This window comes from Argiope bruennichi, chromosome 5 (genome assembly GCF_947563725.1).
Source record: "Argiope bruennichi chromosome 5, qqArgBrue1.1, whole genome shotgun sequence".
Lineage (NCBI taxonomy): Eukaryota > Metazoa > Arthropoda > Arachnida > Araneae > Araneidae > Argiope > Argiope bruennichi.
The window spans coordinates 77,171,333-77,198,586 of record NC_079155.1 but is presented as its reverse complement, the minus strand read 5'-3'; the positions used below and the strand labels follow the sequence as shown (position 1 = coordinate 77,198,586).

General features: G+C 25.8%; 1 protein-coding gene across 1 annotated transcript; it reads left to right on the top strand.

Annotated features, from left to right (window-relative positions):
- Positions 1-32: 32 nt before the first annotated feature.
- LOC129969535 (WD repeat-containing protein 75-like) lies at positions 33-25,960 on the top strand. The gene is made up of 20 exons (XM_056084146.1): positions 33-241; positions 2,476-2,605; positions 3,356-3,421; positions 3,661-3,748; positions 4,678-4,787; positions 5,069-5,139; positions 6,179-6,274; positions 7,486-7,574; positions 9,145-9,300; positions 10,330-10,529; positions 11,628-11,812; positions 12,976-13,133; positions 13,672-13,858; positions 19,506-19,597; positions 19,736-19,822; positions 21,076-21,227; positions 23,013-23,069; positions 23,781-23,900; positions 24,893-24,981; positions 25,810-25,960. Exons 1-20 carry the CDS (start codon positions 141-143, stop codon positions 25,844-25,846), a joined length of 2,271 nt encoding a protein of 756 aa, XP_055940121.1. The 5' UTR covers positions 33-140; the 3' UTR covers positions 25,847-25,960.
- Positions 25,961-27,254: the final 1,294 nt, after the last annotated feature.

Sequence of the window (27,254 nt, the reverse complement as noted above, 5' to 3'; positions counted from 1 at the left end):
AACTGTTAACTGTTTTTGACGAGAATTTTCTTTTCTTATTTTTGACGACCGTAAACAAACATTTTTATCTTTGGAACACGTGTATTTCATAGTTTTAAATTAATTTGACTTTGTATTCTTTTTGTAATTTTTAAAAAAATATGACTGTCAGTAAAGCTAAAGAAACTGTTGATCTAAAAGTAAAACTACGTTCTGGTGCTAGTGTTGTGAGAGTTAGACCTTTATTTACTCGAGACTCCAAGTAAGTGCTAATTGAAATCCTTTTTTAAATTATTTCTTTCCCATTAAAAATGTACTTTATTGGAAATATTTCATGAAATTATTCATTATAAAATTTTAACTTATTTTCCATTCTGAATGTTGGGATCTGTTTGTTTTCATTGTCAGTCTTATCTGATGGTATATAAATTGCTTATACAGTAGACTCCCGATTATCCGCGCCTGCCGCACAAAGTTTTTTTTTTGACTGATTTTTTTCAAAAAGGTGCAGTTTTACAGTTATGCTTTTGTAATTACATAGTACATTACAGTATTAAAAGAGTACATATGTATTAATTTTTCTGTGTATCCTTGACGCCTCTCGTAAATACAAAGCACTTTTCTGTTTTCATTAACAAAATGCATTTTAGGTTAGTTTTGAGTGATATACTAAAGTATTAAGCGTTATTTAAACATTTCCTGCTGTTTATTTTACGTTTTATTGTACATAAGACGATTTTTCAAAGTTGGAATGACTGTTTCCTCTTTTGCTATACCCGTTTTTAGCTTTTTTCGGATTATCCGCGATTTTTGTTATCCGCGGCGGCCGCGCCACCCAATTCCGCGGATAATCGGGAGTGTACTGTAGTTCATTTAAAAAAATTGTCAAAAGGTATATTTACATTTTATCATAAAGGGGTTTAGTATTTCTTAATTAATCAATCAGTTGTCTTTCATTTTTTAAAAATCTAATCTATTTTAAATCTAAATTATAATAATTTTTTTCTATGAGATTTTTGAATGTAATTTGGAATAAGAAAAGCATTTCTTTTCTGCGAGTATCTAGAATTTTTTTAAGTGTTTGATATTCAGTCGAGTAACGTGCATATCTGTCATTTGATTATTAATATGTACTGCTTTATAATTATATGAATTTGTAAGTAATAAATTCAAAATAAAAGACTAGGATACTGAAATTTGTAGATTATTTTCTTAAATATCTAGAATAGTGATCCTATACTGAATTGATGAAAAGCATTCTATTGCATTCAATACTCTGTAATATCATTCTAATTGGTAATTTCAAAAACGCATTGCCATTTATAGATGAGAGAACTTAGAAATAAATATTTTAATCTTCATTTGAAATTCAATTTCTTTTTTTTATATACTCAAATCAAATTGGGAAAAAAAATAGTAGATCCATATTTTGAAATAGCATTAAATTAGTGGGCTGAAAGTGCTGGTCTCTTACATTACATTAAAACTTGATTTCCTTTACATTTAGCACAAATATAGTCCATCTTTTAATGAGATATTGTGATGAAGTACTCTCTTTTTTTCTCATAAATGTAAATAATTTGACATATATATACTTAATAACCAAATTGTGAGATTAACTAACAACAAATTCTCATAATTTATAGTAAAGATCATGTATAACTTTTTTTCATTATGTGTAACTTTTGTTTATTCTTATCATTTTGGCATTGCTCTGAGAATTGCATAATTATTGATAAAATTTAAAATATTGTAAATGATTCATTGATTATATATCAATTATACGTAAATGATTTTATATGTGCATTTCAGTAATATTCAACAACTTTTTTTTTTTTGGTATTATATGTGAAACTGAATTAAAAGTATCGTACCTATGATGCAGTACTGCAAAGCTTTGCAATATTCTCCTTATTCAGTATATCATGAAATACTTTGAATAATTATTCTTTTGTTTTAGTATACTTGGAGCTTTTTGCTTTAGGAAATCTGTAACTGATTGTAAATTTATTTCCAATATAAAATAGTTATTTTCAACTTTGCTAAGTTACATGCCTAAAATTTTTAAACAGATATTTTACATAATTATCCCAAAATAGATACATATATTTGATGTTTTTATTAAACAATAGAACTGTTTACTCATTACTTTTTTAGGCTTTGTATCATCATTTTACTCCATATTGTAGAATAAAATATGTATAGAGGGAAAATTGCAATAAATCAAAGAAGTCATATGTCAATAAGATAAATTTCAAAATTGGTAAATATGTCCTTTAAAACAAAAAAACTATCAGAATTTTAATATTTGAATTGAATGCCCAAAAATGTAAATTATACATTTTTTTTTTTTTAAATTCAAAAGAGGAAAAATAAATGTATTATTATCTCTGTATATTTTGTGCTTCCAGTTATTGTAAGGTTTAAATAGGGAGATCTTGTGTTAAACTGTTTTGCTTTTCATTAATTAAATAATGTGGGTTTTTCCTTTTTTAGATACCTTGTTATTGCTTGTGGATCTGATGTAAAAGTACATAGCATTCAAAGTGGAGAATGTGTTCACATTTTAAGATATCATAAAACAAGAGTTATAAGTCTACAAGAAAATAAAACAAATCATTTACAGGTAATTTTTTTTTTCTTCTGAATTTTAGCTTGTATTTTATTTGCTATGTTTAAAAATAATTGTATTAAGATAGTTTTAGGGTATTATACAGGTGTTTTTATTGTTTTTTCATAAAGTAATTATAATGAAGTGATGGATTTTGCAATTTAAAAGTATTTATTAGTGTTGCTACCAATATTAAGTACTTATTTTCTTCCACTTAGAAAAAAATAGGGAACAATAATATATTTTCCCCTTTCCAAATCTTTCTAAATATTTTAGCATTGTCATAGTTTGGTAGATTTTATTTCACTATATTCAGTTTATACATATATGAACATTTAATTATGCTTTTTATAGAGAAAATACTTTTATGATTTTTCAGCAGAAATGCTGATGATTTGAAAATATGTTTTGCTGCAATTCTTATGCCTAATCATAACAAAAGTGGAATATTATTAAATGCTAATACTAAATTGTAATTGTTTGACTAATTTGCTAGCAACACTTGTGCTTTTTTATTTTTATTAAATATGCTTGCACATTATATCAGTTATTGTTATTTTTTTAAAATCTTGCTCTTTTCTCTATAAAGTTGTTAAAAAAACTTCTGTGGCTAATTCATGGATTTTAAGATTTTTTTAATTGTGAATGAAATAATATTTAAAATTAATATGATTAATTTTTTTAAAAAATGCTATTAATATCTTGTGTATTTTAAAGGTGCTAATTCAGCTTACCAAATTAAAATATTATATTGCCTTCCATTAGGTTTTTAGTTGTTCAGATGATGGAATTGTTGTACGTTGGGATCACTCTGAAGGAAAATGTTTACAGGTAATTATAGCTGATATTCCAAAAATTATATATTCATGAGCATTTTAAGTTTATTTGACAATTATATTCTTATCATGTACTTTGATTAATTTGTCGGTATGATTTCAATTTTTCTATTCAAATTTTTCATGATATTCAGAATATGAAATAATTATGTATATGTTGAGAAATTAGCTAAAAGATAATATTGCTTCATTATCATTTATAGATTATTCACTTTCATTTATACTTTACTATAGGTTTATAATCTGCGCATGCCTGTTTCATCTTTTTATATTCCAAGTAGTGGCAACACTTGGTTTGTTTCCAAAAAAGTGGAAAGTCAAGGTTTGTAATTTTTGAAAAAAATTATTTAATATATATTTTTATTGTTGATAATGTAGGAACTAACAATAATAGTTTGTGTGCTTTTAATGATTAGTAAACATTGATTTAGTTTGTTGTATATTGTATTAAAGAAGTAAAAATATATTTCTAATCATTTAAAATTATCCTTTTCTATAATAATTCTTCCAAGGTAAAAATTACAAGCAAAACCAAATTTATTTATAACTATAAAGTGTAAATTATGTTCTAACAGAAGTAGTAAAATTTATTCAATTTCATTTTCTATTCAGTAATCTTTTATTGATTTTTTACTCTTTACTTTCTTTTTCCAGATTTTATTAAAATCATTATTAACATTTTAATTGCTGTATAATTTAGTTTTGAATGTACATATATCCAAGCATTTTAAAATATAATTATTTTATTACTTTCTGATATTATTTCATCTATTTACAACTTTATTTTCTTTCCTAATCATAATAAAAACATGTAAAAAAGAAGTGCAGTTAATTTATTAAAGAAATTTCCAAATTTCATAAGTTGTAATATCATATAGAATAACATTTTTGTTTCAAAACTTGTTATATTTTATTTTAATTTTGTAAGTTGAATATTGTAAACTAATATTGTAAAATTCAAAATATGAAAAATAAATGTTCTTCATTATTAGAAAACTGGTTAAACTTTATCAGTATGATGATAAAATAGATATGCTTGATACCATTTAAAATATCATACATCTATAAATAAGTTGTTTCACGTTTAGTGATTGCATTTCTTAATAGCACTTATTTTAGTCAAACATGTATCATATTTCATGTCATTATTGTAGTTCTATGTAATAATAGTTTTTAAAAAATCTTTTGTTGCAAAAATATTTAACTAGAGATTAATTAAGAGATTTTAAAAAATTGTTTACATTTTTGTAGATCAGCATAGATTGTATTCTCTTATTTCGAAACCTACACGGAGTGAAAACATCCAAATGATTGTTAGTCCAGTTCTTCCATATGAAAATGCAATATCTTTTGGCTCTGAGGTATAAATATATTTTTAATTTATTCTTATGGTATTCTTTATCCTAGTTATTAGTTGCTTTACTCAATTTGTTTCCTTATATATGAACAAATATTTTTTTATATGTTTCTAAAATATTTTCATCATAAAGTATTCATTTGGAATTTATTGCTTGGAAATTTTGAATTCAATTAATTTTTACTGCAATTACACATAAGTTGCTGAAAAAATTATAGAAATTAATTTTATACTTAATATAAAGGCTTTCTATTATCATTTAATAAAATTTTATACTTTTAAAAGGGCAAGTTTGTTGCATCTATTCATGGAAATTCATTGACAGTTGTTAAATTGGATGTAAAAGCAGTTGCTAAGTAAGTAATGTTGATTATGCATTAATTTAGAAAAATGTATGATTTTAGGTTTTGGAACTTTAGTAAAATATAATCAAATTTGATTTTTTGCCCTATAGCAAATTTTATGTATAAAATTTCCCACTCTCCCTCTATATATATATATTTGATTGTAATATATATTGTTTATTATGCTTAAAATATTACAGAGTAAAACTTCATTATTCAAATTAAATGAAGATCAGGCCTATGTGGATATTTGCATGATTGGATAAATTCAAATAAACCAAGGTGGAAAATAAAAAAATAAAAATTAAATAAAATGTAACAGTTACAGAAAACTATAATTATTGTAAAATTTTACATGAAAAAAATTATAAATTAATTATGTATGAAAAATTCATTATGTATTTTAAAATTATAGTTGAGCAATATAATATGTATGTACCTTATTTTAATTGCTAATAATAATCATCTTCAAAAGGGATTTGACACAATCACTGATTGCCCCTTATTATTGTTTTCCCAATTTTGACTTTATATATATTATCTCTCTCCCCTAAAGTAATTTAGATAATTAGAGTTCTAGTGTACTAGTGTAAACTTCTTCCAATTATAAAAAAGGAAATAAAATCATCTATGACTAACAATATCATAAATATAAGTAAAGAAATATTTTACATAAAGGAATTGAAATACAATATTCAAAATAACTAAACAATTTCAAAAACTTCTTCAGTTTGTGGTTCGTAATTTATAGAGGAACCAAGTTGTCTGTCAGTTTTAAGATACAAAATTAATTGGCAGAAGAGCGTAGAATTTTTTTTTTTTTTTTTTTTTTTGTAAAGCTCGGGAACTATTTTATGATGTCAGATATCAGAATCCTAAAATCCAAGAGACGTTCCAATGCTTAATTTAATATTAAAAGTCACATTGTTTTTTCTTGATGAAAAAATATGCATATTAGCATTTTTTTTCTTTGTTAGATTTATTGAAATATATATCCTTTTTTCTGTTTTGAAAATATCAGAATTTTCTATAATAATTATGAATCTCTTAGGCACTTAACTGGAGAACGAACCCTTAAGTGTGTTACTTGCCATCCATCTGATTTTATACTTGCAACTGGAGATGATCAGGGTAGAATTCTGGTTTGGTAAGCATTGATATTTAGTAATACTTTTTTAATAATTTTCTTGGAATTTTTTAAATCACATTTTTGCCTTTTTTGTTAAAGATATGTTTTTAGATAGATTCATAAAATACATTTTGATATTCAGATATTTTTACATTATAAACATTATTCACATTTCCAGTATCTAACCCAAAATTAATTACTAGTTATTTGTTTATTTAAGGAAGAATTAAATGATTAGTGAGTTTGTTATTATAAAAATATGGGATATCAATGTGACTTTGTTTGTTTTTCAACTGAATAAAGTTAATATTTTTTCTTTGTTAAAGATGTTAGAAGAAAGTTTAAAATAGAATATAAGTTATATGAGAATGCAATTTGTGATGAACAATGTATATGCATTGAAAAAAAAATTATTTCCATGTGTTGTTTTTTTAAATATATTCCTTAGTTCAAAAGCCACATTTTAATTATATTATGTAAAAATGTTAACATAACTTTTATAAATAATGTTAATTTATTTTGTTAAAAAATTTCTTCAACATATTGGCAAGAAATAGCTTTATGTCTTAAATTATTGAATATAAATGTAACCATGTGTAGTGAATTTTAATTATTAAATTTTAAAATGTGATGTAAATGTTCTTCATTTTAAACTGTTATTTTTTCATGTGAGAATCTGATGTTATTTTAGGATTCAAATTTTGTGATGTCAGTAATAATAATAATGATGGTCAGATATAACAATCATGAACCATTGTATCATCATTGGAATTGGAGCTGTATAAAACATTAAATATAAAAAAAATCCAAATATTTGAATTAAATGTTTTAGAATCTGAATTGCAACTATCTATTTTTAACTCCAAGTACATTATTGAAAATACCTCTGCATAACTATTATGATAAGAAGATCAATCTACTTTTTTTGTCAAAATATATCAAATGTAATTAATGTGATCAACTATGGCTTAAAAATCCAACTTTCAGCAATTAAAATTTATATTGCAAAATAAAAATGTTCGCAATTAATAACTTTAAATTCACAATAACAGATATCAAATTTTTTCTCTTTTATTTTTGTTTACTTATTACTAAAACATTTTTACTGTCTGAAATTATTTTTGAAATACTTAAATCATTACTACGTTTTGTTTTTCCATTGTTAATTTTTAATAAAATTGGGTATTTTCATATGATTTTGTATTTGATTATTTAAGATTTATTTATAGGTCTAACCTTTTGGATACCAAAAGTCCAATTCGTTCCATTTATCATTGGCACACTTTACCAGTGGCTGATATTGTGTTTTCAACAGAAGGTACCTTGTTTCTATGATTGCTGTTTTCATATATTTCTGTTTAAATAATATTCATATATTTCTGTTCTGATGTTCATGCAATCTTTTTATCACACTTCTACATATATTTAGGAATCTTAAAATAATTTTTTAAGATTCCTAAATAATAAGTTGATAAAATGTGAATTTGTCAACACATATTTGGAATTTATATTAAAATTAGTTGATGCTTTAAATAAATTAATAAAGTTCATCTCATCAAAATCAAACTTTTATTCTAAAGTAGAAGTTCTTGCACAGTTACTCATAACTCCTAGAAAATACTCAACTCCACTTAATGAATTTTATGAGTTGCCATAGTAACACATTACAGCTTGTGCAAAATTGTTGAAACCATCTTATTTTTAATCATTTTATTTACTTTTTCCCAAATAAATATTTTTGATGGAATTTTTTTAATCTCTCATTAATAAACAATGTTTCTTAAATAATCTGTAAAGTTCAGATTGCTAAAATGCCTCTTTTGTAAGTGTAGATGTTGAATATTTTTACTGTAAAAGCAGGGTTGTATGTGTTAAGAAAGAGAGAGAGAGAGAGAGATTTGATTTAGTAAATATTTCTGAAAATTAACTTCAATCCTTAATAAATTTTACAAAATATTTGCAAGTAGTGATATGTTTCTCTCACGTTATGATTAAAAGGAAGAATTCAAAATTCTTTTGCCTTTATTGCTAGTTGTAAAAGACTACACTTTATTTTTTTTATTAAAGGAACCATTTTAAAAATTTAAACTGTATTTACTTGATATGCACTGTTTTCTTAATAACACAAAAAGAAATAAACACTATGTGCAATTTACTAAATATTTTCTAATAAAAAAATCTTCATACAGTATGCCTTATAATATTCCTGTTCACTTTAGATAGACTTCTTGTTCAAATGACACTCATCAAAGGAAGCAAAATTATTGCCTTATATGAAGACTGGATTTTCTCACATATTCATACTTAATAAATGTAAATAAATAAAGGGTATATTAATTAATATAAAATACTTGTCAGTTATTGTTTAAAAAAAAATAATGTAGTTTTATTATCTGCAATATTTTCATTAGTTTATAATATATAATTTATCTATAGACAAGGATTTCTTTTGTTGCAGTTTTTTATTGCTATGGTTGAAACTGCAACTGTTTTATAATTACTGATTATTTTTATCCATTTATATAGACATGTCTTCTCCTCTATGTTTCTTGAAAGCTGTTGTTTGATTTTTTTTTATTGCAGAATGTTTTTTTTTATTGCACTGTATAATTACAAGATTTATCTCATTCTAAAAGGAATATAAAAATCAACTTATACAGATGCTGTTAATTAAAACATTTTGTTTCTAAATTTCCATTTACCTTTGTACTAAAGAAGTAACTTAAAAAGTATTGTAACAATAAAAAATAATCAGCAAAATATTCTATGACTATATGAAATACATATATATATTCCTTTCTTTTATTGAATGCTCTAGTATTTTTTTTTTTTTTTGTAATCACACAGAATTTAATATGTAATAATATAATTTATATTTCTTAATGCAGGATCATATTTGTATAGTGGAGGAGGAGAAGCTGCTTTAGTCAAGTGGAATCTATTTTCAGATGAGAAATCTATCCTACCACGTTTAGGTGCTCCCTTTTATCGGCTAAATACTTCTTTTGATAGCAGTTTTGTTGTGACCGCACACACTGACAACTGTAGGTATTTCACTGTGTTCATATAGGAAATATTTCTAATTCAATTAGTAAATTTCCCTTTTTAGTATTATTAGTGTCTTTAAAAAATATGCATAATATTTGTAGGTTGTGTGATCTAAAGGTATCTGAAAGCAATAGATTATACTGAAATTACATGAAGAGATTCTTGATTCATTATAAATTTAAATGCCTTAAAGATTGTAAGTCTTTTTATTAGTTATTAAAGTTTAATCGAAACATTTTTGGTAAAATGGTAAGTAATTCCTGACCAGTCCTTTAGTTATATTTGTTGTGTTATTGGATTTATGCAGAAATATACTTTTTAGAATTATATGCATTGCAGACATCTTGCTGGTGCACAATCTAAGAAATTCTTACAGTCTAAATGGCATCATCCAACATAATTCAAAGTAGTTGGTAACAGTGTGCATGCTTTAACTTTAGTAGAAGGGAGTAGAGGGCTTGAACAATCTTCTATCCACAGAGCCAATTTTCATTTTAGTTTTTTCATAAATTTGTTCTTAAATCATGCATCCATTTTCATTTTGAATTGATTTTTTTTTGGGGGGGGGGTATTTTCCCCAGATATCTGCATACTTGTTTTTAAATGAAATATTAAAGTTCTGTAATACAAATAATCAAAAAGGTTTAAATTAATGAAATGTTTGTTTTGTTATTATTTTGGGAGTTTTCTCTTTTTTTTTGGTATTATATTGCATATTTTACCTATTTTCTACTAGCTGTAAATCGTTTTTATGACATTATTTTGATGTGTGTGTGTGTGTGTGTCTATAGGAAATGTAAAAAAAAGGTTTTTTATAGTGTAATTTTTAAGAATGTAGCATTGCCTTCAAAACATATGTAAGACCTGTTTGAATATCAAGCTGTGCCTAATTTGAATAATTATGTGATATTTGGTGATTTCATTTAAATTGTTGAGGAACCAATGTAACTACAAATATATAAATGGTGTACTTTCATTATATAAAAATTAAATATGATTCCTCTATTCATTGTTTTTATTTCTAGCATTACAAATTATTAATTCTCAGAAGATTGTGGTTCAGATGATACAGGGTTTAACTCAAGGTCACTTCCAAGGTGCAAAAACTGCTAATGTGCTGCCAACTGGTCTTCTGTATGATCCTCTTAACAAAGCTCTTGTGTTAAATGGAAAACCTGGTCATTTGCAGTTTTATAATATAAATGAGGATAAGCAATTATTCAATGTAAGAAAGAATTACCTTTTTTAATAATGTGTTTATGCTATGTGCTCTTTTTTTATTCTTTTTTCCCATGTAAATTAATTTTATTGTTGGTTTGAATGCCTTTTCACTTTTCAGTATCTTTTATTAAATTAGGTGCAAAAAAAAATTGTTTTGATAATTTTATGATTGGATTGCTGATTTGTTATATGAAAGTTTTACCTTTAATAAGAACTTTATATAGCTTTTATATAAAGCTAATGTGCATTTTTGATTTCAATACATGTAATAATATATCTTTCAAAATTTGCATTATTTCTATTTTTGAATTGAAAAATCTTTCAATTGTAAAGCTGTTTTGATCATTCTTGGCAAATATATCTTGTCTTCTGATGAAACAATATAATTTTATTTAAAATTTAAAGTAATATATATATATATATATATATATATATATATATATATATAGGATATTTTTATTTTATATAATATTTTAACATAAAAAAAGCAGCTTAAATAATTATTTGTTTCATTATAAAGCAAATTTATTCAATTTTCATAATTAATTTTGTTTAAAGTTTTTCTCCTCTTTTATTCTTTGTTCTTTCTACTTTCCTTTGGCTACTTTCCTTTGAAAATATATTAATACAGAAGCATAAGTTTAATGCAATCATGTGAAGAAATATTTTATAATTAGTATCATATTTTTTGCTAGATGTTAGCTAGATTGCTAGATAGAACTTTCAAATAATATATATATATATATTGCATCTTATATTTAAAACTTAATAAAAATTAGTTTGGTAGTGATGTTCATGGCAATTTCACCATTTACTTGATTCTATATATATATTTCAGATTAGAATAAATAATATGATAAATTACTTGGGCATCCACGAAAAGAATAATTTAATTATTAAAACATATGCAAAGTTATGCTGATAAAACATTGTTCTTCCTTGTTTCTAAAATTTCTGATATAAAAATTGATTTCTGATATCAATAAATTCTTTAATTATAGACTACCTATGAAGAAAAATTCAGCAATTAGCATTGTAGAAACATCTCCTTTCTCTTAAGATTTTTATATAATTGCTTTAAATAAAACGCTTATTATTTCAGTTGGATATATCAGGAAGAAATTTTATCAGTCAAGAGCGTGAAAATGTGGTTCTAAATACAGATGTGCAAAAAGCGGCCATTGATGACAAAGGACAATGGCTGGCAACTGCTGAATTTTGGGATGATGGAGAAACAAGCCCACAGATTTGGCTCAAATTCTGGGAATTTGATGTTTCTAAACGAACGTATGTTTTACATCAATTCTAACTTTGAAAACATACTAGTTTTTGTGCATGCCTTAGTGAAATCTGTAAAAAATGTAAAAAGAAAAACGATAAAATATAAGTTTTATTTATCTAAAAAGAAATATTTACCAAGTATTAAGAATGTTATTAATTGAGGAGGTGCTAATGTAATATATTTCGTTCATTTAATTACTTCTTCTAGCATGAGTGATAAAATTAAATAAAGATAGTTCCAAGTTAAGAATTTTAAAGGCCTTTTTTATTTTGAAATTAATTTGCATAAACCTATTTTACATGGAAAGTAAAGAACAGTTCCTGTTAATAAATGAGTTACCGCAAATATTTTATATTCTCTTATTCTATTACTTTCTTAACTAAAATACTTGGAATTTTTATCAAAAATTAATACAATGTTCAGATTTCACTACTTGTTATTTTTTTCTTCCTTGGAATATTTTTCTAATCTCTGGATAAATATATTATTTATAATGTTATGTATGTATTATTTATAGTTTCTATGTCTGATTTTCTGATACTGGTTGTATTATTGTGTTGATATTTATTAAAATGTCTCATGCACTTCAAAAGGGTAGAAAATGCAAATAAATCCTAGTATTAAATATTATCACATTTATCTTAATATTTTATATGCTATCACCTTTAATTGTATATGCATGAATAAAATTTTGTTCGCTAAATGGCAAGGAAGATTGCTATTATAATTTTATGTGAAGAATAAGTTGCTTTTTTTATTGCCTTCTAAGAAATTAGTAATAAAAATTTATAATTTTTAGGAATATGTTACCAAAAGTATATTTCAAATGTGTTTTCCATTAATTTCATAAAGTAATATTATGTGTAGGACATCTGTGCATCATGTATGTGAAGTTGTACAGATGTATATGAAGTTTGCTCCTTTGGGATGTATGTACAAAATTCTAATCTTTAAGCATTGGGCATTCCCCTTCCCCAGAATGTGAAATTTGAATCCAAATCCTAATATTTTAAAAAATTTAGAAAAAATAGTTGATTCTTTTGATTGGGTCATTAAGTTTTATTTTTAATTTATGTTTAATGCATTTATATTTAAATTATATATGTGTGTATGTGTGTTTATATTTAATTTTGATATATTTGACTTTTTTTTTTTTTTTTTTTTTCAGTTTTGTTCTAAACACAAATGTTATTCTACCGCACAACAAAGAAGTAAATTGCATCTTGTTTCAACCTCGAATAGCATCTCAGGATATGCCACTTGCCATAACTACTAGCAATGATTGTCGATTTAAAATATGGAGCTTAAAAGATGATATTCGATATGGTAAATATTATATTTATTTCTCTATTTTTTTTTACTTATTGCTATTCTGGATATTAAAAAACAAAATATTTTAAGTCATGAATTCGTGGTTTGATGTTTTTTGAATTTCACAAGAACTCTGAAAAATGTTCAGGTATTATGGAATACATATTTCTTTAAAAAGAATTATTTTTGTTTAATTTCTATCTGTGAATCATTCGCTTTAAGAATCTTATTATGGTAAACAAAAATATATCTTTAATTTTAATTGTGTTGTAATAGAAATTTTGTAAATAATTTTAATAAATATCATGAATTTAAAACTATTCTTAATTAATAAAAAGCCACATACACACAGAAAAAAAAGATTTTCATAACCTTAAAATTTCTATATCTGTGTTATAAAATTTTAATAAAACAAAGATAAAATAATTTAATTTATCACAAAAATTTAAATTCTATCATCACAGTGATGTTATATTATCATTAAATATAGTATTTTTTAAATGATTTAGAATGTAGAGCAAATTTCTAAATACCTTCCTCCTCATCTATCTAGATGATAAGCAAAGTTGGACTTGTGAATCAATGGGCTGCTTTCGGAACTTACCTGCTGAGGATGCTTGTTTTTCAGAAGATGGATCCTTACTTGCTGTTTCATTTGATAATATGGCTACTCTGTGGACTCTTGATAAACCTTCTCTCAAAACTATGCTATGCCATAAAAATAAGAGCAATAAAATTAGGTATGTGAAAATTTCACTGACCAGCAGATAATTTGAAACTATTGAGGAAAGTATGTATTTTAAAATTAAATAATGATGTACCAAAATATTTTTATAATTTATTTAATTAATAAATTAAAATTTGAGAACAATATATAATGTTGCTTTCTGAAGGCTGAGCTGCCTGTATATGAGTGTGCGTGTATTTGCAGGGTAGCTAGTCAAGCGGGAATATTCAGATAATTCCAAGAAATCAGAAAAAGTCAGAAATTTTTTTTTTTATCTTTTTTTTTTTTAGTAATTCTTATTAAACTTGACGATTTGCAGATATTTTATCATAAGTGAAATTGAAAGTCCTATCATAAGTTCTATTGAATCATAATATCATAAGTCCTATTGAAAATCAATCATTAATTGATAGTCAAAAATAGGCCATCCACGTTTCTATACATGCCCTAATAGTGAAAGATTTATATATAAATTTCTGAAACTGCAAAATTTCAGCTGTGTAGCATCACAAGTGCTGTATTTGAGAAGTTCTTTCAATTTTGAACATCTGTTATGCATTTAGCTTGTCATAATTAGGGTTGCATATATTATTGTTGATTCCAATTATTGGGATGTTTTAGAAAAATAATTTTAACTAAAGAAATTAAATATTTCACATGCTTCAACACGATCAGGTAATGATTCTAAACCTCTTTCTGAAATTTGATATCCTAAAAATTCTAAACTAGATGCACCAAATTTACATTTTAAATTATTAACTGTTAATCCATAATTATACAATTTTGTAAAGAGAGCTCTCAGATGGTGCATATGCTCCTGGTGAGTTTTTGAAGCTATTAAAATATCATTGATAAAGGCATATACACCCACCATGTCTCTAGTTACTTCATCTATAAACCTTTGAAAAGTGGCAGAAGCATTGCATAAACCAAATTGCATTCTTCAGGGGTGTTTGTGCTCCGGGGAAACCCCGGAATTCCGGGGATTTTGAACTTCGATACCCGGAAATTCCGGGAATCGTCGTTCAAAAGGAAGTAGGAATAATAATGAATTATTTATTTTGATCTGGGTAATTTTGTTTGCTTTGAAAGCAGAAAACGCAAGGTCAGTGTGTGTGGTGAAAACTTTTCCTTTCTTTCTCCAAAGGCAGTGATAATGCGTGAAAAGGGTGAAAAATTTTCTTTTTTGTTCTTTCCTTATTGCAAGTTATGACTCATTCCCCCGGTTCTCGGACATTCTCTTCTGGATTCTTTTCGGCAAGTAGGCGCGGTAGAAAAAAAAGGGAGAGACTTCGTTCGACCAGATGTGCGATCACGTGACCTGGGTTCAGAGGTCTTAATTTTGCAAAATTAATGGTTATTAATTTTGCAAAAAAAGTAATTAATTGAACTTTTATAATTAGGTCATTCAATACTTCATAATCGTAATTTTTCATTTCTCCCCCCCCCCTTCTCGAAACTCCAAAATGTCGGTAGTAAGTCCGTAAAAGTTTCCGGGGATTTTTTGGGGTCCCACAAACACCCCTGATTCTTGTGCTTTCAAAAAAAACCTGAAAGGAGTAATTATTGTGGTTTTATGAATATCCTTAGAAGCTATAGAATTTGGAGAAATGCTTTTACTAGATCAATATGTGAAAAAATTTTATTACTATGTAATTCACTAGTAAAATCAACTATACATGTGATTGGATATTTATCTTTGGTCGTCTGGGCATTTAAGGAGCGATAATCGCCAACCAGACTCCAATTTAATTATCCTTTTTTCAGAACCATATGGAATGGAGATGAATAATTACTGCTTGATGGGCATATGTGACCTAAATTAAGCATGTGTTGGAATTCCATTTTGGCAGTTTTGAGTCTTATCAGGTGCCAGATGTCGAGCTTTGGCAAATACAGGTGCACCAAATGTTTGTATATGATGCATTACATTATGTTGAACAGTTTGGTCCATGCAATTTAGTTTAGTTAGGAATGTAGCTTTCACCATAAAAAACCAAAGTTATGGATCAGCAGAATTAAATAAGGGGTATCTTCACTGCAGATACATCATCCATGTTGGAATTCTTTGAAAATGGAAGCAAGCTTAATCAAATGACCGATCATAAAAAAAATTTCACGTCCCCAGGTTTATATGTCGTAATTAGGGTTGTATTTGTTGTGACTCCAATTATTGGGACATTTTAGAAAAATAATTTAATTTACATTTTAGCTATAGAATTTAAGCATTTTATTTTTATTTACTACAAGCTTCACCGAGGCAGTGTGCGAGAGCTTTCCGAACAGAAGAAGAGAATAGCTTTTTAGAAGCTTTGCACGTCAATACCGGATGATGAGCGGCGCCCCAATTACGTCACACATAACTTGGATGGTGCCTGTAGTTTAAAGATATCTGATATGATTTATGACAGATATATATGATTTATGATAAACATTCACAACAAGCTTATAATAAATTCTTAATTCAATTGTGCTAGTTGTTTTGTGTCAATTTACCAGTTCATAATTTGCCTTTCTTTTACATTCTATATGCTTTACTAAAAAAATGTATTCCTTCATTCTATTCTCTTTCATTATTTAAAGTATTGCAATATTAATTTGATGGCATTATAATTCGTTAATTCGTCATTTTCAGATTGAATCATAATTGAGACTATCTTTACTATTAGCCAAATAAATTTAGCTACAATAAAGTTGGTTAAATTAATATTTAGAACTACATTGGAAAAGAAAAATTTGGCCATTATCTAGTTTATTGCTTATATATAATATCCCCCACCTTTTTTTTTTTTTTTTTTTTGAGAATCAAAAATTATTGACATAAGTAGCAAAAATGATTTTGCTTTTCTTTTCTACAGGAGAAACAGCCTAACTAATGCCCAACTCCCATTATTATTATAATTTTAAGCCTTTGTATTTAAAAATATATGTGTGTCTGTATTGTTTGTTCTTCCCCGTTCTCTTCTTTTGAATGTCAAACTAATCACACTAATCTATTACGAAAGCAAAAGTATGAATGTTGTGTATTAATATGCAATACTATTTTAAACTGTGTATAAAATGTTGATTCATTATTATAATTCCCAAACAATTTATTGTAACTAAATAAATATTATTATTATTTTGCACTTCAAAGATTCTTTTGTTAAGTTATGAAGTATCAGTTGTTATTGCTAATTCTTTCTTAAAACTTCCCCCCCCCCCCCTTGTTTTTAAACATTATGAATACAAATCTTTTACAGAATTCTTTGAATAGACAAAGGTTATGAATGTTGTTTATATTTTTTTATTTTGCAAATTTTTGTTGTATACTATAAGTGCATATTTCGGCTTTAATTTCCTCAAAAAAAAAAAAAAAAAAAAAAAAGATAGAAAAGGAACATTTTTAAAGGATAGAATAGCATTTTTCTTATATGTTTCGATGTATATGAAACCAATTGCCATAAAATTTTACAAAATTCATTTGTTATCTTTTTTTTATTTGTTTATAAAACATTTTTCTAAAACAGTTCCTCTAAAATATTTTTCTTCTTATGCAATAAAGAAAAAAATTGATGATAAGAACCAATTTGACACTTCTTTCTGCATAAGTTAAATATTCTGCCAGTGTGCAAGGTTTTATATATATGTGTGTGTGTGTGTGTGTGTGTGTGTGTGTGTGTGTGTGTGTGTGTGTGTGTGTGTGTGTGTGTGTGTGTGTGTGTGTGTGTGTGTGTGTGTGTGTGTGTGTGTGTGTGTGTGTGTGTGTGTGTGTGTGTGTGTGTGTGTGTGTGTGTGTGTGTGTGTGTGTGTGTGTGTGTGTGTGTGTGTGTGTGTGTGTGTGTGTGTGTGTGTGTGTGTGTGTGTGTGTGTGTGTGTGTGTGTGTGTGTGTGTGTGTGTGTGTGTGTGTGTGTGTGTGTGTGTGTGTGTGTGTGTGTGTGTGTGTGTGTGTGTGTGTGTGTGTGTGTGTGTGTGTGTGTGTGTGTGTGTGTGTGTGTGTGTGTGTGTAATGATATTTTAAACTTTAATTTCAACTTAATTAATTTCCAAGTAACTTCATTCTAAAATATTCTCTTATTTCATAATCCAATTCCACTTTCTCTACTTAATTCATTCAAGAGAAGCTTTATAAAATTGTTGAGTTGGCTAAACGCCGATGCTTTCACACGCTCGGCATGAAGGGGTAAAAAATGTCCAGTAAGCACATTTTTTCTTAAAAGATCCCTCTGTTTCCCTTACATGTGATTGACATGCATCAGAAATCCCTATCAGAATTTTATTAATATATTAGCACTATGAAGAAATATTTTCCCTATCAAAATCTAAGGTTATATAAGGCGAGGGATAATTTATTTCGGCCCTTTTTCCCCACTTCAGCTTTGTGCCAGCGCTGTGCCGGATGCATAATGCCCGTGTCTTTGCTTGTAAATAATTATGCTTTTCCGATGAATTCAAAAGAATTTTAAAATGTAAAAAGTCTTTTCACTGCCTTCAAAACTGCATTCTACTTCACATAAAATAATGCTTACATATATATATAAATTTGTTCAAGTTATTTTTTATAACAATTGGTGGGTTGAAGTTATGCAATTTTACTATCATTGAACAATTTCTCTTATTTTTATACAATATTTTCATTTTGTAATTTGTTTTTTTCTGTTACTAGAATTATTGTTCATTTCTGATTTGTGTGTTGATAAACAGTTTGGGCAGGGATGGTTGGGCCCATGGTTAGAAAATAAATAACTTTATTCTTAAGTACTCTGTTAATGTGCATGTTTTTGTATTGCATCTTTTGTGAGTAAATCTGATAAATATTTCTGTGATATGACTGGGTGGCTAATTTGCTCTAGAAGAGCATGCATCTACTTGTATTCCTTGTATATATTTTCAAAAAAAAAAAAGGTATTTATACAATTGGAGCTTATTTAAAATCCAGTAAGTGAAAATGATATTTTTGTTTTTTTTTCTGAGCATTTAATTTTATTTCATATTGATTTTAGTTAAAAGATCATAACAATTTTTTACATACAATTAAGAACATATTATGTAATAAATAAAAGTAAACAAATAGAGTAACATAAATCTGTAGATACATTAAAAAAAAGCTGAGGAAGTTTGTCATAAAACCCTGGAAAGTTAGGGTAAATAAAACAGCAGAAATGATGGCCATCCTGGTCTGAATATAAAGATTTAAATCGAAATACAAAATAGAAGAATTATTGTAAGAATTATATACATAGCATCATAATATTTCTTCATAAATATTTCAAATTTCTTGTGAATAAATACAAATCTGATATTCATAAAACATTTTGTAGTATAAAGTTATATTGCTAAAGTTTATTTTTTTAATGATTCTTCTCCCTCTCCTCCTCTACCCTTTAAATGGATATAAATTTGATCAGAATGGAAATAAAGTTGGTTATTTTTTGTTCTAATTAAGAAGTATTATTTATCCAGAAATTGCACATTGGATAATTGGACAATGTGAAATGACTCTCTGAAAATTAGACTATTCATTTGTTTGATTTTCATATTGATGAATTTCAGATTGGTAATTAAAAGATAAATTGGATTTATCGTCTATTTTGTTTTGAGAAAGACAAGAAAGAATTTTTTTATTTATTATTCAGGATCATTTATCATCAAACAGATCATTTTATTTTATGTGTTGTAGGCAACTGGTATTTGGCAGGCAGTCAGGCTGTCACCTTCTCATTTGTCATGATGCTGATTCAATCATTGCATGGGATGTGCTGTCGCTTTCAAGTAAGTTATTTTTTTTAATTGATAGAAGATCAGTTATATTTAAAAATTAATTCTAATCATGAACGTCATTTTCAATATTCTGCTGTATTTTAATGATCAAATATTGATTTATTTTAATATGATAACCTTTTTTTCTAGTGAAATGGATAGTTCATACATCTGTGGAAAGAATTGTTGCTGACAGTACTTCAGATATTATTGCTGCTTTCTGTAGTGACCATACTTGTAAGTATATATATATTTTTTTTTATGTAATACTATAAGTAGAATTTCTGAAAATCAAAAGTTTTGCAGTTGCTTTTGGAAAAATCTGTTAACATTTACCAAATATAATATTCCTTCCTTAAAATTAATTCACAGTTGCACATCTATTGTTATCATTAATCATATCTATGTTGTTCTTTAGCAATTTACATTTCAAGTGTCTTCGGTTTTTAAATACATTTCAATATTTTTCTCTTATTATATGTGCATATATATATATATATATATATATATATATATATATATATATATATATATATATTATAAATTTTTTGTGTGGGAAAGTGAATTGCATGGTTTTTAAATGATTCCATTTGAAACAAAATATTTTCTTTCTTGAAATTTCTAAGGAATTATTTTAACTTCCGTTCTCCAATGCCAATCTAAAATTTATTGAAAGTAACATGAATATACTGCTGAATTTGTAGGTTAATTAGAAAGCTTGCTAAACTTTTCTTTAAAAAATTCATAACAAAAGAAGTTATTATAAGCTATAGAAATGGGTTTTGCTTTGAAGAAATTATTAGAATGTGATTTTTTTCTTAAGAAAAAATAATAAATATTAACAATTCAGAAGTTACTAATAGAGAGTGTCAGCGTAAATAATCTTCCAGAATTTCAGTTCAAAATCATTAGAATAAAATATGTATTTGATTTTTTATTCAATGGAATCACCAATTTGGTTTGTGAAAAAAGCTATTGGCAGAATACTTTTGATAACAGATATTAGCTTTGTAAACTAAACTGCTGATAAAACTGTACATAATTATAAATGAATAGTAATAAGTTTATTGATGTTTCTGTTACAACTACAAATGTTCTATATTCCTCCATCCCAGCATAAATCAGATTGGATGTGAGAAACAGCAGAGAGGGGCATATCCTGAAAAAGGAATTCAATTTCTTGTTGAATTATTTCCTTTGGTTCAAATCAGTTTTGCTAAACTTGGAATCATTTGATTTTTCCTTTAGTGTCATATTTGAAATCCAAATATATCAATAATATCCTTATGCATTAATAGAATGTTTTTGTCCAGTGTTTCTTATTGATTAACTTAATTGACTTATTTATGCTTAATATTTTTCTTTATGATTGCTTGTTTTACCCATCTGTTTAAGCCTACAATAAAAGCTAAACAATCATCATTAATTAATATGTGTGTTTTATTATTGATTTCGTTCGATGATTTGAGTTTTTGTGAAATTTTTTTCAGTGAATTTGTTTAAGCCAGATAATCCAGGGCCTCTTTATACTGTTGAAAATGTTAGCCAAAAGCCTATAATTGCAGCCATCTTTGTTCCTCTTAAAGAAGAAAATTCTTCCTTTCTCAAAACCTCACAATTGTTCTTTTTTGATGAAGATCAGGTAATTTTTTTAGCTGCATTAATTGTGATAATAGAACTATAACTGACAGTGGTAAGCAAAATCTGTGGTGAAATTTAGAAATATAGTCTTCAAAAGCTAATGAAACATTAACAGTGAAAATGAAAAAAAAGTTTGAATGTATGTTATAATCTTCATTATGATATCAAATATCCATTTTTAAATTTTTTAAAAATTCATTTAAACATTTTACAATGTATATCTTGAGTTGTTTATAGAACATTTATTTGTTTAAAAACAGAGATATACCAAGTGGCTTTGGCAAGATTAACCCCCATCAAAGGTACAAACACAGGGAAAGGGCAGAAAATTAACCATTGAAAGACGCTTAAGAGTCAGGATGATATATGTTGTGTACATAAAAATGAATTGAAGAATAAGTCTTTTGTGGCTGATTAAATATTAAAGATGAATAAAAAAAATATATTTTAGAAAATATGTGGAATATGTAATTTACTTACTGTAGTGATACATTTAATTTTTCGCATTCAGTAATTATCATCAAAATGGTACATTAGTGTATTTTTTCAGGGATGTTTTTTTAATTCTTTTTCCTTATTAAACCTACTAGCAAAACTATAAAATTTGGTAATCTGTGTAAAATAATAATAATTTTCTGAAGGGAGGAGATGAAAAATTAGTAAAATTGTAGCATATAGATTAATGTAACCATAATACAGTGTGATCTTATTCAAATAAAATTACAGTGAAGAAACACTGAGGAAAATTTGGCAATTATGTTCAAAGTATATTTTTAGCAAGTAATATGAATGAACAACAATATATATATATATATATATATATATATATATATATATATATATATATATATATATATATATATATATATATATATATAATGTTAAAATTACTAATATTTATAAGTTTTACAAATGAAAAAAAAAATAGAACAATTTTTATTACAAACTTCTATTTAAGTTATTCTTCTACCTCTGATTGCAGAATTTTATACACTGTGGTAATAATTTCAATTTATTTGCTTTTTTAGATTTCCTTTGTACTCCTTTATTAGCTCACTTTTAAAAAGAAAAATTGAAAATTTTTATTTATATTTTTAATCTTTAAGTACCATTTTGGCTTCTTATGATTTTCAAAAAAATTCTTAGTAGTTGTTCAAATACGTCCAATGTCTGCCTTCCTCCATTGTTAAAAAGTTGTTAAATGGTGGGTTATACAAACATTGTATTTTGTTTTTATTCTGTTGATTTTGAAATAACATAAAACTTTTTGATGTCAGAAATTTAAAACTGTAATGGTAGTAAAATTTAGAAAGCTGCAAATTTTTTTAAAGTGTAATATTAGAATTTGTATCAATACTTACATATTCTTCCCATCATTATCTATATGTTTTATTTAATCATTATAAATATAAAAAAAATAATGCTTAGCTAAAGACTTTTCATACTTTCAAATCTAACAAAGTGTGAATGACAGATTGCATTTTGTGCATCTAATTAAATGAAATTCAATGCATCTATATTAATTTATCGTTAGCTTATCTTTCCTATATTTTATCACTGAATTTCAGTTTAAAGAAAAAGGTCATTCAAAATTTCTGTGAATGCATTTGAATTGCATTTTTTTATTCTTAATATTGAATATGTTTTAAAAGACTGTTGAAAAATATTGAGTTTTTGTATACCAAAATGAAAGAAATTGCAAAAAATTTAGATATTATGTACTTAAGACATAAAGAAAATTGTTTATTTAATTTTTATGTAATGATTTTTCATATTATGTGTCTAGAACTTGCTTACTTTGACTGATGAAGAAAATGAAATGGAAAGTCCTGACACAAAAGAGGTATAATTTATTTCTCTCTGTTTGCATAAACGTGTAGACTTTATTAATATTATATTGATTATAAAAATGAAAACCTAAATATTGTGCAAATTATAAAGTATTATTTGTCCTCACAAGACCCTGTTAGTAACAAATTTTGGGATAGTTTATCAAATAATTAAGTATCTAATCAATATTCCTTGCATTTTTTAAGTCTCCTATTAATAAATACATTTTAAAATAAATTCAAATATTTAAAAGGTTAAATAAAAAGTGATTGCCTATACAAAAATGTCATCTTTAGTTAAAGTGATTGTCACATCAAAATATTATCAATCCCGTGCCCCAAAGCATGTAAAACTTACTCATTGTTTTTTGGAAATTCTGAATAGCTAAATAATTTTGTGAAATGATCTAATGAAACAGAAATTAATTTTATATCCTGAAGTTATATTGGATTTTTCCTTTCCAGCTCTGTGCTTATTTTACAATGTCTTTCTTAGCATATTATGATCTATTACTGCTGTATTGGAATTCTTTAATGTTTATTTAAAAGGAAATAAAAAGTCTTATTAAATACATTTTATTTTATTACATGGAAATTTTGTTTATTAAACAGCAATCATTATAAAAATTCTTCATTTTTTTATTAGTTTTAATTTTTCCTGATTAAAATGCCTACAATTTATTTATAGAGTATAATTCATCATGTATTATAATATTTTTATCTAGATGACAGTGCATCAAAATTTGCCAGCTACTCCTTTTGCAATGCTTCAAGCTGAGAGTAAAGTATCAACTGTTGAGGAAGTTGAAAAGAAGCCTTTAGTTGATGTATCAATGTTTGAGCATGTAAGTATTATTTTAAAAATGTACTGCGGATTTTGGACTGATAATATTTGTATTTATTTTTGGTATTTTAAAGCTTCAAATCTGTCTATCTTTAAACTATAAATGATAATCTTAATAGTGGATTTTTCCTATTGTGTTAAATATAGCTGCTGAATTTAAAAAATTCCTATTAAATTCTGTAATGAATAGTTATTCCTCTGAAGCATATAATAAATTGAAAGAGAAAATGTTTGTTATTTATTTTTTAAGCATTCCTTTTTTACTTCATTTAATTGGTTGTTATTTTTAATAAAAGAATCTGCTGCAATTTGTTGCTAATTTTTCCACAATGAAATAAAATATGCTTTCAAATTATAATAGTATCACTATATTCTAAGATATGAGATAAAAAAACATTAAGTGCCCCTTTAAAAAGTTATGAAGCAACCATGTTTTCTTAGAGAACTTTCTTTATTTGTAATAAAGTATAAAATTATTATTATTATTTTTTTTTTTTGTAAGGGTGGGGGCATCTCTACTAATAGAAGTACAAATCAAGAATTGTTTGTAGAAATTCTTAAATAAAATCCATTATTTTTATTGTAAATAAAGGGGTTTTATATAAGTGTTAAATTAAAATAATATATACTAAATATTTCATTTGCAAGAAATACATGATACATGAAATTTTAAATAATTATAAGAAATTATTAAAAATTATTTATTTAATGAACATTCTTTATTTACTTGTTTTTAGAAGATACTTTTATTTCAGTTCCTATGATCTGTATATTTTAAATATATATATTATTCTTAACATGTTTTTAAAATCATTACTTTTAGATTTCTTGATTAAAAAATTCAAATGTTAAATTTGATTAGCTAATTAAATTTCAATTATAAACTCATATGAGTATATTGTATAAAATTTACTTTTCAGATATTTGTTTGTTGAATTTTATTAGTAAACTTTTAATTTGGTTCTTTTTTTTTTTTTTCTTTTTTTTTTTTAGCGTGATATTGAAATTTCTTGTCCCACATTTCTGAACCCTAGGTTAATTTGTTCCAGAATTCTTCAATCCTTATTAATACCTGCTCCAGAGTAAGTATTTTTGACTTAAAATGAGTTCATTCTTTCTAAATTTTTTATATTCAGTATTAAGAATGGTTAAAGCTATGATATATGAATTGTGAAGTTTCCTTTTTATAAGTCCATTAATTATCAATTAATATAATTTATTTTTTCAGTGTAAAGAAATTTTAAAAAATCACAATTGCTTTTTGTCCAAGTTCAGTGCATATCTGGTTATTACATTATACATGCAGTAAATGAAGTCTCTTTTTTTGTTAATAAAAATGTAGAATCCTTCTAACAAAATGTATTTGTAATTGATTTTAACAATGTAAAAGTCCGTGATTAGGATATGATCCTTTGTAATTTGGACATAGTTTGTTGCTTTGTGTGTGTGGATGGGTGGGTGGATGTGTTCGTTCATTCTGATTTCAAGCACTTCCTTTATTTTCATGGAACAGTGGCTCTAATTGTGTTAGAACGTTGTTTAATTTCAAGAGAAAACAAAGGATCAATAGCATTCACTTATTCTCATTTAAGTAACTCACCTTTTGGCCTTGCTTATTAGGGATGGATCTTTCATGATTTTACTGATGTGTGATGAGTTTTCTTATAATTCTAAGAAAGAATTTTTTAGATGTTGTATTAAGTAATATATGATATTACTTAAAGTCTTTAATAATTTCAAATATTAAAAACCCTATCAAAAAAAATTTCAAATTCATTCTCTATTAACTGGATCTATCATCTTGGAACAATGCCTATTGTATTCAAATTAATAAAGGCTACTATGTTCATTTAATATTTGCATAATTAACTTAGTTATCTCGACACAACTTTTGTATTTTTTCTTTTCAGGAGTGATATTTTGCAAGATAAAACATTGAACTTTTGATGATGGTTAACATTACATGGAAAAATAAAGATGCATCACTTACCATATTTTTATGAATAAATATGTATATACATTTATGTACAGAGTTCTGTGTAAATAAATATTTTTAAAGTATTCTGAGAAAATTTTATTTTTTAAGTTTGGAGATAATCATAAACTGTTGCATTAAAGTTGATGATTTGGGATAAAGAAAATTCTGTGTTCTAAAGTCCACTTTTTTTTTTTTTTTTTTTTTTTAACATTTCTCCTGCATTTGCTGGGAGGGCCTTCTCTCTACAGGAATTAATCATATTACAGTTCTATTAGTGAAAAAAAAATACACTCAAGGTCCAGCTTTGGACATTGTCAATAGAAAGTAAAATAAATTAACCGTGTTCTAATAAAAATCGAAAGCAAAGCAATTCGCACTTTTTTTTTTTTTTTTTGACTCTGAAAACTTAAATCAAACACATTTATTTGTCTGTTAAATTGACATATTCTTAAAATGATGTTCACATTATTATTTTTTCTACGAGTATAAGGGCAGATTAAAACTTATTAGATGCCTATTCTAATGAATTTTTTTGGGAGCCCTTTGAAAATATCAGATTTATATACTACTGCATTTCTACTTGTTAGTCATTATCTTTTAAAATAACAATTTCAGATACATTTAATCATTACAATTATATTTTTACTAAAAATTATTATATTTAATAATTTTTATTCATAATCAGGATTTTTTAAATCTCAGTTTTTTTATCATAAATATTATAAGAAAAATGTAAAGATTTATTGCATAAAAGAAAATGTAATTGACTGTTTTTTAGTTAGATCGATTTGTGTATTACTATTAAATAAATAACTTTTTTCATAACATTTAATAGACTATAAAGCTGAGAAAGAAATTTAATGCATATTAAATTCTAAATGTTAAAAATATGATTTTTTAAAAATTTATTTTGAGGCACATACCACACATTTGATGTAACCTTGCTTTCAGTATGATTCTGTGCTAATGTGTTCTCAATTCAGCAAAATCAGGGGAGGGGGAAAAAACAAATTAAATTGGATTTTAAATTAAATATGCAAACTGTTACGGAGCTTCCGGAGGTTCTTTTGCGATTTGCTGGTCGATGAAATAAACAGTCCTTTAGTAACAAACGACGACGTTTATTGAACATAAAGACACTAATGCACAGTCGAGATGAACACAGACAACAAACAGTCGCCCGCTTTTCTCCACCCCACCTGATCACGTGACGCAATGTGTTGATGTATGTTCTCTGTATGTTGTGCTGTAATAAAAGTGTGTGTCCAACATGGCATGGTTATTTTGAGGAGTAATGTTGTAGAGATAACAAAATGGATGTGGTGTGAGGAGTAAACAATATAATGTGTTGTATGAGGAGTTAACAGATACAATTGC